The sequence below is a fragment of the Bos mutus genome, chromosome 3 (assembly GCF_027580195.1).
Source record: "Bos mutus isolate GX-2022 chromosome 3, NWIPB_WYAK_1.1, whole genome shotgun sequence".
Taxonomy (NCBI): Eukaryota; Metazoa; Chordata; class Mammalia; order Artiodactyla; family Bovidae; genus Bos; species Bos mutus.
The window spans coordinates 22,189,297-22,206,144 of NC_091619.1; the positions used below are offsets into that span (position 1 = coordinate 22,189,297).

Consider the following 16,848-nt stretch of genomic DNA (forward strand, 5'->3'; position numbering starts at 1 on the left):
TTCTCCCAACCTAATAGGGTAGGTATTATAAACCTCATTTTATACACAAAGACATGGAAGAACAGAGATCAAAAAACATTCCCAAGTCTCACAGCTTGTCAGTAACAGACCTGGCAATCCTATGTCTGTATGACTCCAAAGCTTATGTTTTTAACTATATTATTTCTCTGTTGTCTACAGATAGGAGTATGATTTTTGTTGAGGAATATTTTATAGGTATAGCTCTTCTGTTCTTGGGTACAGATTTCCATAGTTATTTCATAGAAACACAGTATATTCAAATAGTTTTAATCACTAGTTATTTCAGCTATTGCTGATCTGCTCTTTTAAGATCTCTGCTTTCAGAGGAGGATTTCAGGCAAGAGAGCAACATATACAAGGCAGTGAGGCAAAGAAGGGCATTGGCATATTTGAGGAAGATGAGGGATTTGGGGTGGAGTGGTTGAGGGTGCAGGGATAAACTGCTGGCCAGGATGGGATTGAGGCAAGAGGGCATCACACACCCTATGATTTTGTCTTCCTCCTATGGGCAAACTCTGCAGTCAGGCCATCGGCTGTCTTTCTTTACAACCTGGAGAACCGGATCAGGTCCTGATTGATCTCAGCAACCGATCGGCAACCTAAAAAAAAACAAAAAAAACAAAATGTAGTTTAAAAGCTCATTTCTCTGAAACCCCAGTCACCACCCCACCATGGGGATAGAAACAAGCCTTGACCCTTGCCCTCACCCTGATAAAATGTTATATATACAGAACATATCACGTAATTCTGATTACATTGGGAATTGTTTTGTGAGCCTGTGCTTGTGTCCTCTTTGAAAACAGCCATGGCAAAATGGGATGGTAAAAAACATAAAAGCAGTATTTCAGCCTTTTGAAAAGTCAGTTTGTGTGCAGTGAATACCCCTGACTACTGAACCACCAGGGAAGCCCCTGGTGTTGATGGTAGGTGACAGGAACGGCAGGTGAGGGATGCGTAAATAACTCATAAAATGAACTAAGTCAGCAGAAGCAGGAATTTGGAGCCAGAGGTGCTCTCATCAGAAGTGACAATGATTTTGACAGCTCTGGGTTTCCACGGGGCAGACAGAATTGTGCAGCTTTGGAGAGGGTAGACTTCCTCAAGGAGTGCAGAGATGCCAGAATAGAAACTGCTGATACACTGTAGTAGAAATAAATATTTAAACTATGCAAAAATGTCTCAGTCGTTGCATCAAAGTGTGTGATACCATTTTGAGACACTTTGAAGCATCCCATGTAAGCCCTGGTGCTATTTGTGTACTTGTTCTACTTATCAGCATGAGCTCATCAGATGGAGTCTTGGTCCACATGGTACCAGGGACACTGCCTTGTTCTTGGTAGAGGTTCACTAAAGGTTTAACAATGAATTCATAATTACAATGTACTCATGTTTTTTTCATTACTGTAAATTAGGAGGATATTCACACTAAAACACTTTGGCTAAATTAAAACAAAGTAGGTAGTTTCGAGCAATAAAACTCAAGAAGATTCAGCCCCTGTTGAATCTTCTGTTTCAGCCCCTGTCCCTTACAAGAGATGAGACCTAAGTGAGGTCTGTGTACACATGATTTATATGTGCACAGTTTTGTTTTCCAAGACAAATTGGGATTGTAACATTCCTATATGTACAGTTTTGGCATATGGTCTCACAATTAGGAAAAGATGATTTCTAAGCTTATTTTGATTTCACATGCAAATAGGGTTCTCTTCTCAGGGCTGAGATGTCACAAGGTTACAGAGGAAAAATGTCACACATCTCCAGGAGGTTTAGGATAGAGAAGTCATATTGACTGATCACCTCCTGGGTGCTGGTTTTGTGTCAAGCATCTTACATGCATTGTGCAGGGAAGGGCTGATCTTGGACTGCAAGGAGATCCAACCAGTCCATCCTAAAGGAGATCAGTCCTGGGTGTTCATTGGAAGGACTGATGTTGAAGCTGAAACTCCAATACTTTGGCCACCTGATGTGAAGAGCTGACTCATTTGAAAAGACCCTGATACTGGGGAAGATTGAGGGCAGGAGGAGAAGGGGATGGCAGAGGATAAGATGGTTGGATGGTATCACTGACTCAATGGACATGGGTTTGGGTGGACTGTGGGAGTTGGTGATGGACAGGGAGGCCTGGCATGCTGTGGTTCATGGGGTCGCAAAGAGTCGGATGCGACTGAGCGACTGAACTGAACTGAATGTGAAACTCTATGGAGTTTCACATTATGATTTTCTATTTGAGTGAGTTCCACTGAAAACACAGCCCTCCTCACCTGAGACCCCCTTCTCCCCAGGGATCAGCTTGGGGAGTCTTTCCTGCGGGACCGATACCCACAGAGAATGCTGAGGGATGCCCTTCAGCCTAGATTTTCTCTTCTTTCCCTTCTTCCCCAAACCCTCCTACCTATCCCACATTTAGTTGTTGATTAGTCATTTTTCTCTGCATTTAAACAATACATTCTCATTGGAGAACAGTTAGAAGGAAAGAAATATAAAAAGTTAGGCATAAAAGTATTCATCATCCTGTTTTCTCTTTCTTTTTTTTCCTGACCCCATTTAAGAAGAGGGCTCTCTACCCTTTATTTCAGAAAAAGATTTTCCAGTCTCTATTTCCATCCCACTGGTTGTTAAGTATAAACTTTTGGTGGAATAAAAAAGCTTTGTTATTGTGAATTCCCCTCCAGGCTTCTGTTTTAAAAGGTCAGACATAATGTCACAAAGACAGGAGAAAATATTTGGGGGAGCAACAGAAGTCACCTCAATCTCTCGGAACCTGCAGAAACTCATAGATCTTTCCATCTCTCTCTCCCTCCCAAGGGCAAAAGACATCAACATGATATCTGTTCACACTTGTGCCCTCCTCGCCCTCATGGGAGAGACTTGGTAACCTTGGGTTATTTATTGACTTATCTTCATAGGCTTTGGCCCCAGATGGACAGTCCTGGTCCATGATGCCTTAATCCACTCCCCCAGTTTTTTTTCCTATTAATCTACTCAGTTGAAAGGGACTGGCATTAATGCTGGTCTAAGTTTTCTAGCTTAAACTACTTAAGCCCAAAAGGCTGAGTTCACAGCCCCAGTGAACACTATGTAGCTTGGATGCTAAGTACAAGATACTTGTCTAGATAGCTGATGAAAACCAGACTAGAAAAGACCTGGACACCTTGCCTTGTGCCTGGCAGATGGCAGACACTTGGTAGCATCATCTGTGGAAATAAGTCAATGGCACAAAAACGACTCCACTTCAGATCTCTGGATTCATTATTTTGTTACTTCTGGAGGAAGTTCCTATTATCACCAAATTTTAGAATTGAGGCATGAATGGAGGTCTTATTTGGGTTTATCTTGTCTGCCTCTCACATTACAATCTATTACCATCTACAGCAGACAAAGACAGTCAGAGACAGAGCTACCGATGACTGGCATTTGGGCAGGCTAATTTTCTATGAGACAGCTCCAAGCATTTTAGAACATTTAGCATCCTTGATCCCTGAGTACTGAACACCTCCAACACCAACCCTGCATCATTGTGCCAATGAGAAAAAAGGATAAGCCACCCCCCACCCCCAAACCAAATGATTCTGAAGAAGGAAGTTAACATCATTATCTGAGAACCACTATTTCACAGGATCACTGGATTCCAGTGATCACATGGATTTGCTGAACACATGTAAGTTTTTATGAACATTGCTTTATAGTTACCTCGTTTATGCCTGATACCTGCCTGTGTGTAACTCCGAGACGTTCAAGTTTGTCTTGCTGCCTGTGGTTACTCAGGATGATGTTTTTCCTTCTCTCTGTTCTGTCATCCTGCTTGCTTCCACCTTTACAGTTCCTCCATGCTTTCCCTGTGACTTAATTTCCCTACTCTTAACAATCCATGAATCTTACTTAAAGATCACCCCCAGAACTACATCTGACAAGTTTGATGGGATCTGAGCAGGCCAAAGTGAGATGGGACCCTCTTTACCACAATCTGAAATTGCACTTGCTTTTGTGGCAGAGGTATCACATTCTGAGTTTGTGCTTAACTGGCTCAGATGGTAGAGAGTCCGCCTGTAATGCAGGAGACCCAGGTTCAATCCCTGGGTCGGGAAGATCCCCTGGAGAAGGAAATAGCTGCCCACTCCAATGTTCTTGCCTGGGAAATCCCACGGACAGAGGAACCTGGCAGGTTTACAGTCCCCAGGGTCACAAAGAGTCAGACACGACTGAGAGACTAACACTTTCATTTCACTTTGTCTCGGGGATTTCCTCTGTGCTCTCTCTGGGTTTGGGAGAGGCAAATGAGAAGGAAGGGCCCGAGCTTCTGTTCTTTAGACAGCCTGCTTTTAGCTCTGAGTTAGGAAAAGCATGGTAAAAACTTACCTGTCAGGGTCATGGAAGTGTGGAATTCATTTTTTAAAATGTCCAAAACTTCCTTAACACCATGTTCACCCTGCTCACAAGACAGAGAAAAGAGGAGACTCAAAGTGGCATGAAGGAACATCCTGACCACAGGCTGAGTTTCAATACTAAGTGAGGGGACTTCCCTGGCGGTCCATGCTGTCAATGCAGGGGGCCTGGGTTTCATCCTTGGTCAGGAAACTCGATCCCATACACCTTGACTAAGAGTTCGTGTGCCTCCTCTAAAGAACCCATATGTCGCAACAAAACTGAGGATCCTGCGTGATGCAACTAAGGCCTGGTGCAGCAAAGTAAATAAACATTAAAAAATACTTCTAAGTGAGCTCAGAGCTGTGGTGGGGCGGATGGGGGCTATCTGTGAAATTTGAACTATGTTGGGAATAAAGGAAAGCAAAGAGTAAAAAGGTGGGGCTGAGAGCTCTTGAAAATTTACAGCATGCTGTGGAAGAAGTGTGGAGGGGCAGGTGAGGTGTCACTGTCCTTCAGGATCTGTGGCACCTCCAAAAGCTGGTTAAACTTGGGGGTTAAACCACAGAAGCACGTGGAAACAAATGAGAAGTGGGGTGCCTTCCGGTTGGTTTTCATTTTACCACTCTCACCTTGTAGGCAAGACCCCACAGAATGGGTCTCCCCACAAAAACGCACTTAGCCCCGAGGGCTAGAGCCTTCAGCACATCGTTGCCAGTCCGGATCCCACCATCCAGGTACACTTCAACCTTCCCTTTCACAGCGGCCACCACTTCTGTCAGGGCATCGATCTGAAAACAAGAGACAAGTGTGGCTCAGAGACTTCCTTTTGGACTCTCAGGGTGTCACGGGACAGCACTGCCCCCTGGGTTTGGCTGGCTCCAGGGGGTCTAAGCTGGGGCAATGCCTCAGGCTTCTATGCTTGAGGCTGCAGATGCTGTCAAAGCAGGGTAGCTACATTCCCAAGGCCCAGGGACTCTTTCTAGGCTACCCACTCCTGCCCTTTCCTGCTCCAACAGAGTTCAGGTGTTTACAGCTTGGAAGAAATTCTTGGTATTTCTTAACATCCCCAAGGGGGCATTTTTCCATTTGTAGTGTTCGCTTTTGTGTGCTGAGTCACTCAATCGTGTCTGACTCTTTACTGCCCCGTGACTGTAGCCCTCCAGGCTCCTCTGTCCATGGGATTTTCCAGGCAAGAATACTGGAGCAGGTTGCCATGCCCTCCTCCAGGGGATGTTCCCAACCCAGGGACTGAACCCAGGTTCCTTGTTTTTCCTGCATTGGCAGGGAGATTCTTTAGCAGTAGTGCCACCTGTTCTTTTTATTTCATTTTATTTTTTACAAACATTTATATTGGGGTATAGCCAGGTAGCAATGTGGTAGTTTCAAGTAGACAGCAGAAGGATTCAGGCATACATATACATGTATCCACTCACCCCCAAACTCCCCTCCCATCCAGGCTGCACACAACGTTTTAATCTTCTTCTTTTTAAAGGACATTTTGACTTTTGATTCTCTTCCACTTTCTCTGCTTCTAAGGTGGCACAATTAGAAATGTTCTCCATTGCTAAGGCCCTAAGTCTTTTTGGCAAAATGCGATTAACCGTGACCCTAGTGTCTGAACCACAGCCTGTTCCATGTAACTGGGCTGTAACTTATTCCTGACACAACACATCTGAGCAACTTGTTTCTGACTCCCTTACGGGGTATCTGAGACACGGGAGAGAAAGGCAGTGGTAACATTGTAAGAGCTTGGTTGAAGCCTTAGAAAGACAAAACAAAAACACCTGATCACTCTGGCTGCCTCTCTCAACTGGATCTTTTCTCCCACCTTTTTTTCTCTTTCATTCCCAGCTGTGTGGTCAACAGCCCTGTAGAAATAAGGTGCCCCAGACTGAGCTATGTTCCTGGGCACCTCCAAGTCTGTAAGGAGGGGTGATGGCAGAGTCTGGGGGGAGGGTCCTGAAGGAAAAGTTTCTGGAACTGCCTCAGGGCTCCTGTTCTGTCTCTTTGAGGAATAACTGAAGAGGAGGAGTAGAATCTGCAGCGGAAGGAGTCGATTGAATTCTGCCTGAATGAGATCCTTTGGTGAGACCAAGCAGAGTATGAAATCAGGGAGGAAAGAGCTTTGTACTTTCCAAGTGGGTGGGGGAGAATTGAACATTTTGTTAACCTACATGTAAAGACTGGAGAGAATGTGCATCAAAATCAGGGTATTTTTACAGTCCCACCATGGTACTATGTGAAACATTTCTACAGAAGGCTCAATAGCTGTGGCACTCGGGCTTAGTTGCTTTGTGGCCTGTGGGATCTTCCTGATCCAGGGATCAAACCCACGTCTCCTGAATGGGCATGCTGTGAGAAAGAAAGAAATGTACTCATGCAAACTCTTCTGCCCTGTGCACTCAGTTGCTCAGTTGTGTCCAGCTCTTTGCAACCCCATAAATCGCACCCTGCCAGCCTCCTCTGTCCATGGGGATTCTCCAAGCAAGTATACTGGAATGGGTAGCCATGCCCTTCTCCAGGGGATTTTCCCAACCCAGGGATTCAACCCAGGTCCCCCGCATTGCAGGGGGATTCTTTACTGTCTGGGCTACCAGGAAAGCCCTTCTAGTGAGCCACATTGGACAATGGAACTGAGAGTAGTTTAAGAAGCACAGTAGGGGGTGAATTTCAGCCTGCGGTTCACTCAGTATGGCTTGAGAGTTAACTTTTGATAAGCCACAATAGGGCATTCATTAGAGTCTTCTGGGGCCAAAGCTAGCCTCCTCTGGCTCTGGAAGGAAGCACAGGAGTGTTAGATATGAAACATTACAGAGATGGACTATCACTGAGACAGTCACACCCCTCACAAGGAGGGACTGGGTTGAGAAGAGTGAGCAACTTACCCCAGGCACAAAATTTAAAGGGTGTCAAAAATATAAATAATATTTGAATACAATGTTTATAAAAATCAAATGGCAAACTTTGACCTGCAAGCTGGGGGCTTGTTTTTATAAATAAAACTTTATTGGAACCAGGGCCAGGTTACAGTGAAATGAGTGAGGCAACATTATGCAAGTGCAGGATCAGATCCTATCTCTGTTAAAACTGTTGCTATTCACTGTGGATTTTTCTGCATTAATTTTCATCTTTCAAATGGTGCATGAAACTATTATTCCTAATTCAGTTTTTTTTGGCATCTTCTTGAATTTTGAGCCAAGGGTGGGTCTCTCACTAGCCTCCCACTAATCTTGGTACTGTCCCTGGATGATCTTGGGTTTGGCTGTTAGGTCAGATGGCCTGGGAGAACAGCATGTTGATCAGTGTGATGGGGCAGAAGAAACTCTTTTTGTTCTGGCACCTTCCTTCCTCACTGCTCATTCTTTTTTGAGGAAGTGCAGTGCGAAAATTAGTGGGCCGTTTATCCCCACTCCTCTCTCAGAACTCCCTGAGGGAGCAAGACTAGCTAAACTGATTAATGAGAGACAGCCAATTATGTAATGTTTTATTAGAGTTATTTCAAAAGTCAGTATTCTACCCTGTTTGCTGCTGGTTGGTGAGGGGCTCTTTGCTTTCTGTTCTTATTGTCAGCACAGTTGGGTCAGCTCAGAACCTGCTATGCTCTGCACACTCTATTTTGTCAATTACTGGATACGTGAGAGATGGCTTTATGGGTATCCTTGATGGAGTTGGGTGAGAGAGCTCAGCGCATGTTCTGAAGACCTACATTCTCCTAAAGTCTTAGGTCAAGAGTTGGGATGGGAAGTAGAAGGCTTGACCATTCCCTGTAGTTCAATCCATGCTTGTTTGCTATGAGGTAGAACCTGGTAGAGAGGAGGAGGCCAGTGATTGGCATTTGAAACCTCCAAATTTCATAAGCCTTGAAATGTATAAACTGGCTGGTTAGCTTTTTCTATTTCCTGTAATTCTTTTTAAAGGAGAAATTGAGAATGTGCTAAAGATTTCAGGATGGTCACTGATGTATTGTTTAAAAGAGTGAACCCTTGGAAGCAATCCAGATGTTAAACAATAGGAAGGTGGTCATATAAATTGTCCATTCATACTATACACCATTAAAAACAAAAGCGAATTTATTGAAGTAAAATGATGCTCTTGATATATTGATAAATGAAGAGAAGAAAATTGCACAATATCATATATAGTTTTCAAACCTAAAATGTTACATTTACATTAAGTTGATTACCAAACTATTGTCATTAATAATAATGATTTTTATCTTAATTCTTTTTGTTTAGATATATTTTACAATTTACTTGCAGTGAATATGTCCTACTTAAAAGACCAAAAAAAAAAAAAAAAAAAACCCTTAAGAGGAAAAAAACTCACTTCCATTTCTCAGAATGAGTCAAGCAGCATAGAAGAATCCCTTGAAAAATACAAGCTATCAGTCTCCATGAAATCAATGAACTTCCTTTAAAAATTCTTTCCCTGCCTCCCTCCTTTTCATTTTCTTTCCCCAGACTCCATCTCTAATGGACAAATTCATAAGCTACGGGAAAATTTAGACTGTCTTGGATTTTTAGCAAAAGATTCATAGAGCATCTTAAGTTTTACTGTGAAAGTTATTTATTAGCTTAAGTGAGGCACCATTTCTTCCTGGGATGTGTCATATGAGAAAATATGAGGTTCCAATCCATGCAGACAGGCAAGCTTCCAGCTGAATGCTTCTTCCAGAAGGCAGGTGACCACTATGCCTTGGGAACAACTCTTCTATCAAATTTCACCTTAACCACTTATTAACTGTGTGAACTCACAAGTTACTTAACATCTCTACATCTTACAGTATCCTCATCTGTTAAGTAGGGATAATAATGCAGGACTGTTGTGCGCTTTAGAGATGACATATGTTGAGTTTGTAAAAATAGCCTGGTACACACTAGACTATTATTAATGATTAAAATTCCTTCATATATATATATACACGCATATAACCTTCATATATATATACACACATATAACCAACATAGTCGGTTAGGGAGAGGGGAACGAGCACCAAATATCACAGAGTGCCTTGCTGTGGACACACATACAAACGCATGTGCACACACACAGCAGTTACAGACACACCCACTCTGAAGTCATTCTACTTACTGAAGCAGGAACCTCATCAAGCTGCCTCCCACCATGGTTGGAAACAATGATGCCATGGACATTGTGCTTCACAGCTAACTCTGCGTCCTCTTTTGTCAAGATCCCCTTAAGGATGATGGGCAATCGAGTCATGCTTTGAAACCAGGAGAGATCTTCCCAGCAGATGGATGGGTCAATTGGGGACATTTGGAAATAAGGCATTACATTTCCCTGTGGGGAATAAGAGAACCTTAGCCTTGAATTCCTTTGAGACTCTCATTCCAAAGACGAGGCACATTTGAAAAGCCGCCATTTGTAAGCTTGAAAAGAGGAACCGTAAAACCCAACACTACGTCTAGCTCCTTTCCAAACAAAACTTTTGTTAAAGAATTTCTACTCCCATTGCTTATTTGTTAACCATTACTTGTGTCCCTGCTCAAAAATTTTTCTAAGACCTGGGAACACAAAAACAAATGAGACACAGTCCTTACTTTCAAACCGCCCCCCCCCCCAAATCTCAGAGTTTATTAAGTGAGATAGATAAGCAAAAACATTTATAGGCCAATGTGATTGTTGTGACTGAGATATGTACAAGGTAACAATAACTAAGCAAGACTTCAATAATCTTAAGTCAGTATTGCGTGCCTGCTCAGTCATGTCAATTCTTTGTGACCCTCTGAACTGTAGCCTGCCAGGCTCCTCTCTCCATGGAATTTCCCAGGCAAGAATACTGGAGTGGGTTGTCATTCCCTTTTCCAGTGGCTCTTCCCCATCCAAGTATCAAACTCATATCTCCTGTGTCTCCTGCATTGGCAGGCAGATTCTTTACCACTGAGTCATTTGGGAAGCCCATATTTATCTTTGCTCACCATGTGAATCAAATATCTATAGGCCCCAAGGTATCCCTGGAATCTGAGCTAAGATACCAGAAACCCTCAAGGCCAATTTGTGGCTAAAGGGTAGAACTATTGAGTCACTTGGCTGGATATCGCAGCTGCTCATTGGCTGAAAAGGCTGGTATCATTATTTCTAATGCAGTCAAGGGATTCCAACTTTACCACAGCTTTCTCTCTCTGGGACACTTCATCCCATTGGACTAAAGGATTTTAATGGAGGAAGTGCCTTTGTAGTCACCTTGTTCAAAAAACTACACTGTAGCTCTCTGGTGCCCCATGGATGAGTTCCAGGTGTGCAGAGATATTGCTGCCCAGTTTTCAAGGCAGTCCTGCTCCATAGGCATTCACCTTGAATAGGAGCATCTTTTTCACATGGTCCATTTATCTATGTATGATCGTTTTCTAAGTGTGCCATAAAGTAGAAAATGTTGGAAGAAACTTTTACTCTTCTGTCTCATGAAAAAAAAAACCCAAAAACTTCTTTCCCTAGCTTTCTTATTTCCTAACATCCAGACCTGCCCAGAACACTTCTGGGGACAGGCTGGCCAGCTCCAGAGGTGAGAACAATTTGTCTTATATTCTGCTTATCTGGAAGTTCTGAGCAGCAGGAACTCCATCTGCTTTTTGAACTGCTGCATCCTTAGTGCCTGGCACAGAACAGGTACAGAACAATGACTTCTTGAGGAAAGAAAGAAGAGAGGAAAGAGGGATGGAAATCTGCCTCGTTACACCTGCCCTCCCGGCTCTGGTATCTTTCCTACCATCTCAGGTGATCCGAGATCTTTCAACAATAACTTCTTCATCAAGTCCACTTGGTTCGTAATGTCATTTCGTCTGTTGCCAACTTTGGGTACATCCACAGTGATGACCAGAGCTTTGAAACCCAGGGATTCCACCTTTTGGATCATCTGTTTGTTTATCTGCCGGTTCGGGTGCACATACAGTTGGAACCACCTCAGGCCCCTGGGGGCAGCAGCAACGATATCTTCAAGGCTACAGCTGGCATATGTGCTGGTGATGTAGCAGATACTGGCTGCCTGTGCAGCTGTAAAGCAAATGATACAGCTCAGGTTGGAGGGCAGTGACATTCTGAACTGGGGTGAAATGCCCTATAGGTCTGTGTTCCCTCTGGCCAGCTTGCCTGTGAGTGAAGATAAAGCTTGACCTCATTCTTCTTCCCTATCGGGCAGGCATCAGAGGTGTTTGATCAGACTGCCTGGGTCCTCCACTGTATAACTGGTCTTATAAACTCTGTATTCCATTAAAATATTTCAGGCTAGAAATGACATTGAGTCCCCAAAACCATTTCCCCAAACCATTTGAACATGTTGCAGCTTTCAGATAGGAAATGGACATCTTATGAATCCATTAATGAAGCAGAAAGAAACTAAAGAAGGTGAAGGTTGAGAACATAATTCCAAGGAGAAGACTGAGCTTTGCAGTAGAAAAAGCATGCTATCTGGAGGTAGAAGAAAACTAGTTCTACAACTTCTTAGCTGTGTGGCCTTGAGTCTCTTTTTCTTTATCTGTAAAGGGGGAAAATGATAATATCACTCTTATAGGGTTGTTGCAAGATTAAATAGGATACCAGCTATGGTATCCTTTTTTTTTTTTAAAGCTATGAAGTGAGGTACTGTACAAATGCTAGTAATAATGTTGTTGATGATGGTGACGATGCTGACGATGGTGACAATGATGTGCCAATTGCACCTTTCTCATTTCTCATTTTAATCATTTTCAGGGAGGGGATTCCCCAAGAGGTTAATGTCACTACCATTCTACAACTCACAGGTAGAGACTTTGACCTAATCACAATTAATATTTTCATTTCCTAACATCAACAGGAGATAATGCTTTCTCCTGCCTAAAACAACCCAACACCCTCAACCATGAAGATTTAGTAGAGCAGTCATATTCATACAGGGTATTCATATTTTAACTCAGCCAAATTTGTTCCTAACCAGATGGATGTCACTTTAGCTCTAGTATCCTTGGATTCATCACTTCCTATATCACAGAGTCAAAGGAAAAGACCCCAGGGAACCCTTGGGCAACTTGAGAAAAAAAGATTTGGTTTCAGTTGAAGATGACAAATGAATCCCAGGAATATTTTTGCCCCCTGCTCTTCCCTTCTCCTCCCTTCTTGTTTTTTGGTGGTGGCAAATGAGGGAAGAGACTGAGATGGGACTAGGAAGAAGACAAAAGCCAATGGAAAACTTTTTCTCAAATAAGATGATCAAATCAACTGTGGTTTTTCGGTCATTAAGTTGTGTCCAGTTCTTTGCAACCCATGGACTGCAGCACACCAGGTTTCCCTGTTCTTCACTATCATCCTGAGTTTGCTCAAACTCATGTCCACTGAGTCAGTGATACCATCCAACCATCTCATCCTCTGTCATTCCCTTCTCCTCCTGCCTTCAACCTTTCCCAGAGGATAAGAGAAATGGAACATTTGGACGAGACCACCTGCTAGGACCTCATGTTAGGAGCAAGGTCATGACTTTCTCCTCGTCCTGAATTAAGAGACTCGGCATTTAGCCCCAGCCCTGGCCCACGAGGGCTCAAAGAAAGGCCTCCCCCTGCTGGCCACACTAAGCAGCCCTTACCCCACAGGGCCAGTGCCCCTTTCTTGGCATGGCTTGGTGGGGTTTTCATACTCCCCTATTCATCTGTAGCTCCCTCCCACTCTAACCATTCTTTATAATGGAAAACTGGTATTTCCTCAATCTTAGGTGAAATGATAGGCAAATGTAGCTTTAACTGTTCCTTTTCCTATCCTTGATTCCAACCAGGTTCATGTCCGTAAGCGTCTTCCATAGAGAAGCTGGTTGCCCCTGCCCTGAAGGACATGTCTGCACACCTAAAGGGCCTTGGGAGGGGAGCCTCAAGGTGGGGGCAGCTCATACCTCTGGCTGTGCTCATTTCTCCATCAGGCCAGGCGAGGCGGTGGAAACCTGTGGGTGCAATACAAATGGGAGCACTGATCTCTGCTCCTTGGATGGTGGTCCGCATGTCCACCTTAGACACATCTTTCAGGTACCGGGGACGGAGGCGGATTCTGTGCTGGACAACAAAGAGATGTTCTGTTGGTGGGATCATTCTCCAGCATGAAGGTGCTGCTGGGACCTCTAGATTCCTGGCACAGGTCTAGGACCTCATTGGGTCCCAAGAAATCACTTGTGGGGTCAGTTGGCTGGTGAGGCAGTATAGACAAGCAGGAGGCGCCTTTCTTCTGGAAAGCCTCTCCCAACCCCCTATTCCACATTGACCTGGCCTTCCCTGAACTCCCACTGCACATATAGTCTTTCTGTTCTCTGCCTGCTCAATCAGAGTCTGTGTCTTGGAGCCATGCCTCCATGACCAGACTCTCAGCATGTGGAGGCTTTGATTGATGCATCATAACAAGAACTAGAATGGATATAAATGAGCAGGGCATAGTTCTAGGCTCTTCTCTCTTAGGTTAAACACAAATCTCTGTGTGTGTGTGTGTTGCTCAGTAATGTCCAACTCTGTGTGACCCCATGGATATAGCATGCCAAGCTCCTCTGGAAATCTTGCCAAGATTTCCCAGGCAGGAATACTCTGGGGTGGGGGGGTTGCCATTTCCTCCTCCAGGGATCATCATGACCCAGGAAACAAACCCAGGTCTCCTGCATTATAGGCAGATTCTTTACTATCTGAGCCACTAGGGAAGCCCAGACACAAGTCTCTTTAAGGCAAGTAAAGGTCATTGCAAGAGGACAAATCCCAGAGAATTATCACTTTTTTTTTTTTTTTTTTTTGGTTAGAGGCTAATTCATTGAAGATCTGACTTAAACACTACTTTAGAAGAAGGTAGGGAAATTAACAAGTGTTAATTATATGAAACACATTTGTAAGTCCCAACAGAGACTTAGTTAACTTCGGGGTCCAAAAGTCCTTGTTTTCCACAAAATACTATTATTCCTGTACATAAACTGAGAAAAATTTTTCTGGAAATGCTGATTGTGCGAACTTCAGTCAGAGAGCCTCAGTTACTTTATCTGTGAAATAGGAGTAATAATTCGACTTTCCTAATAGTCTTGTGAAGACACATGAGAGGAAGCAATTAAAGTGCTTAATATAGTGCTCAATAAATATGAAAACACAGAAGATAGGGTTCACCTTGTGTCCCATTTTCCAGTTTTTTTCTGGCCTCAGTATCACAGAGGTCAGCAAACATTTTCTGTAAAGGGTTAGATGGTATATATTTTAGGCTTAGTGCCATGAGGTCTTTGTCACAATTACTTGGCTCTGCTGTTGTAACATCACAGCAACCACTGATAAGATGTAGATGACTGAGCATGGCTGTGTTCTAATAAAATTTTATTTATGGACATTGAAATGGAAATTTCTTATAATTTTGACATTTTGTAATTCCTCTTTTAGTTTTTGTCAATGATTTAAAAATGAAAAAAAGCCCAGCCTTAGCTTGTGGACCATCCAGAAACAGTGGGCCCGACCTGACCATCCAGAAATAGGCAGTGGGCCTGACCTGACCTGTTTACTGACCCCTACTTTACCACTGTTGTGGCAGCCCAGCTCTTCTCTCTTGAATCAATCTCCTGCTCTTCCCAAGACTCCTTGGGTCTCCATATTTCCTCCAGCATTGAGCCCTCTCTCCTGTTATACCTCCAAGCTGGAAGTTCAGGCATTCAGGAGATTTAGGCTTACCCAGCTGGCTTCTCCTCCCTGCCCTGGGGGCTGGAGACCCGGAGACTGTTGTGCTATCTTTTCAAGTGGCAGAGTCAGCAGGATCGGCAGAGGGTGGCTCACTTGTGCTAGTTGTGCAGAGATTAAAGGTCTCTCCACCCATCCTATCCCCAGTTACCCACTCACCTGTGGAGAAAACCCCCCAAATCCCCACCACCAACAAAAGCCCATTACGATATTTTGAATACTCTGTTCTTTGGAGGCAGAAACCAGGACTGCTACCTTCCAAGGAGCTTTCAACCTGGGCACCTTAGCTTAGCAATAGAAAGGATACAGAAGACCAGACTTTTTAAATGCTGCCATGTTTTCATCCCGCGTGCAGCAGTCATCAGCTCCTCCTTCGATAAAATCCCAGGTGGACTTAGATAGGTGCTCCCGAGCATGCTCCCGAAAGTCTGTCAAACACACCAAGGGCATTTCTGGACCTTTAAAGGAAAAACCAAAACCAACCAAACAAAACTCAATGCGAATTCTTCAGATAGTTGAGGCGGGTGAAGGGGTAGGTGTGGACTATAGCACAGAGCTGTTTGGATTCAACGTGAACCCCCGTGTAATCTTCATCCACAAGGAGGGGCTGCCAGACAGGCTGATTCCCAGACTGAGAGCAGGGAGTCGTGCTGCCCTCCTCTGCTTTCCCAGCCCCGGCTCCCACTCCTGGTTGTTGGGTCTCCTCACTGTCCCTCAGGTCTGTCTCCTTGTTTCTAGGCCTGCTGCCTCAGATCTTATTGAGGCCCCACCACCTCTTATAAGAATATTATGAAAATTTCTTAGTTTCCATCTTGTCTCCCTCCAGCTGCCGGGGACCTTTCTAAAATGCAAGTCTGGCCATGGCTGTTGGCTTTCGAGTGCCCATAGCGTGGCATTTGCACCTTTCTAGGACCTGGCTCCTGACACCAGCTTAATTTCTTGGTGGCTTTTTCTCATCAGCTGAGTCACTATAAACAATTTCTGAACATTCTGGAAGGCTATTTCATATCTCTGCCTTTTGGGAAGGAGATCCATCAGGCCAAGAAAACTGGGTCTGAACAGAAATCAATATCTGGGAGTTCCTAGGAACCTCTGGGTATATGAATACATGAGGCAGTTAGTTCATTATCTGGTAGGAAGTTGACTTTTTGCAACTCTTTGCCTGGGTCATTGAGCATGGTGCTAATTTTGAGCCAAAGAAAGTGATACATGCTCTCTCCATTCATTCCTATCCCCTTATTTGAACCTCGTAAATACGTGGAGCTTGGTACTTCTGCTATGACCATCCCTGAAAGAGGAAAAAGGGCAGGATTAGGTGGCAAATTTCTCTAGTAGGAGCAAGTATCTACAGAAATTCTGAAGGCACCAGTTACGGTCAGTCTCAGTATGTAGAGCTTCTGCATAAGAAGGTTCTGCTATGAAGGGTGATGAAATCTGTAGTACATAGCTCAGCACATCTCCCCAGCAGTTGGCCATGGGGTGAGTTACCCAAAGCCTGTGGGTAGAAACTAAGTGCCTACCAAGTTATCATCTGAAGGATGCAGATAAGACCCAGGGACTAGGGCTTCTAATGAGGTAACTCCCTTAATGAATGATGGGACCAGAGAGGCCAGATGAAATGTGGGGTGTTGGGAATCTTGGTGGAGGTGAGGCTGTGCCAGAATCCAGTTAAGTCAGAGGAAAGTAGCCTAAACACCCGCTTGAAGGGCTAAGCAGAAAGAAGTTATACAACAGACAGGAAGCACCCCTGGGATGTGCCATGAGTTCTGCAAGGAGGCCTGGAGGTGGAGTTTGGAGC

At 44.1% G+C, this 16,848-nt stretch overlaps 1 protein-coding gene across 2 annotated transcripts; it reads right to left on the reverse strand.

Moving 5' to 3' along the window:
• Positions 1-564: 564 nt before the first annotated feature.
• HAO2 (hydroxyacid oxidase 2) lies at positions 565-15,500 on the reverse strand. Of its 2 annotated transcripts, XM_005895278.2 has the most exons (7): positions 15,370-15,500; positions 13,259-13,410; positions 11,114-11,397; positions 9,478-9,687; positions 5,016-5,174; positions 4,378-4,447; positions 565-620 (listed from the first exon to the last, which is right to left on the reverse strand). In XM_005895278.2, the coding sequence occupies exons 1-7, from the start codon at positions 15,498-15,500 to the stop codon at positions 565-567; spliced, it is 1,062 nt and encodes a 353-aa protein (XP_005895340.1). The 2 variants fall into 2 exon arrangements, with proteins under 2 accessions (XP_005895340.1, XP_070219904.1); XM_070363803.1 differs by lacking the exon at positions 9,478-9,687.
• Between the last annotated feature and the right edge of the window lie 1,348 nt (positions 15,501-16,848).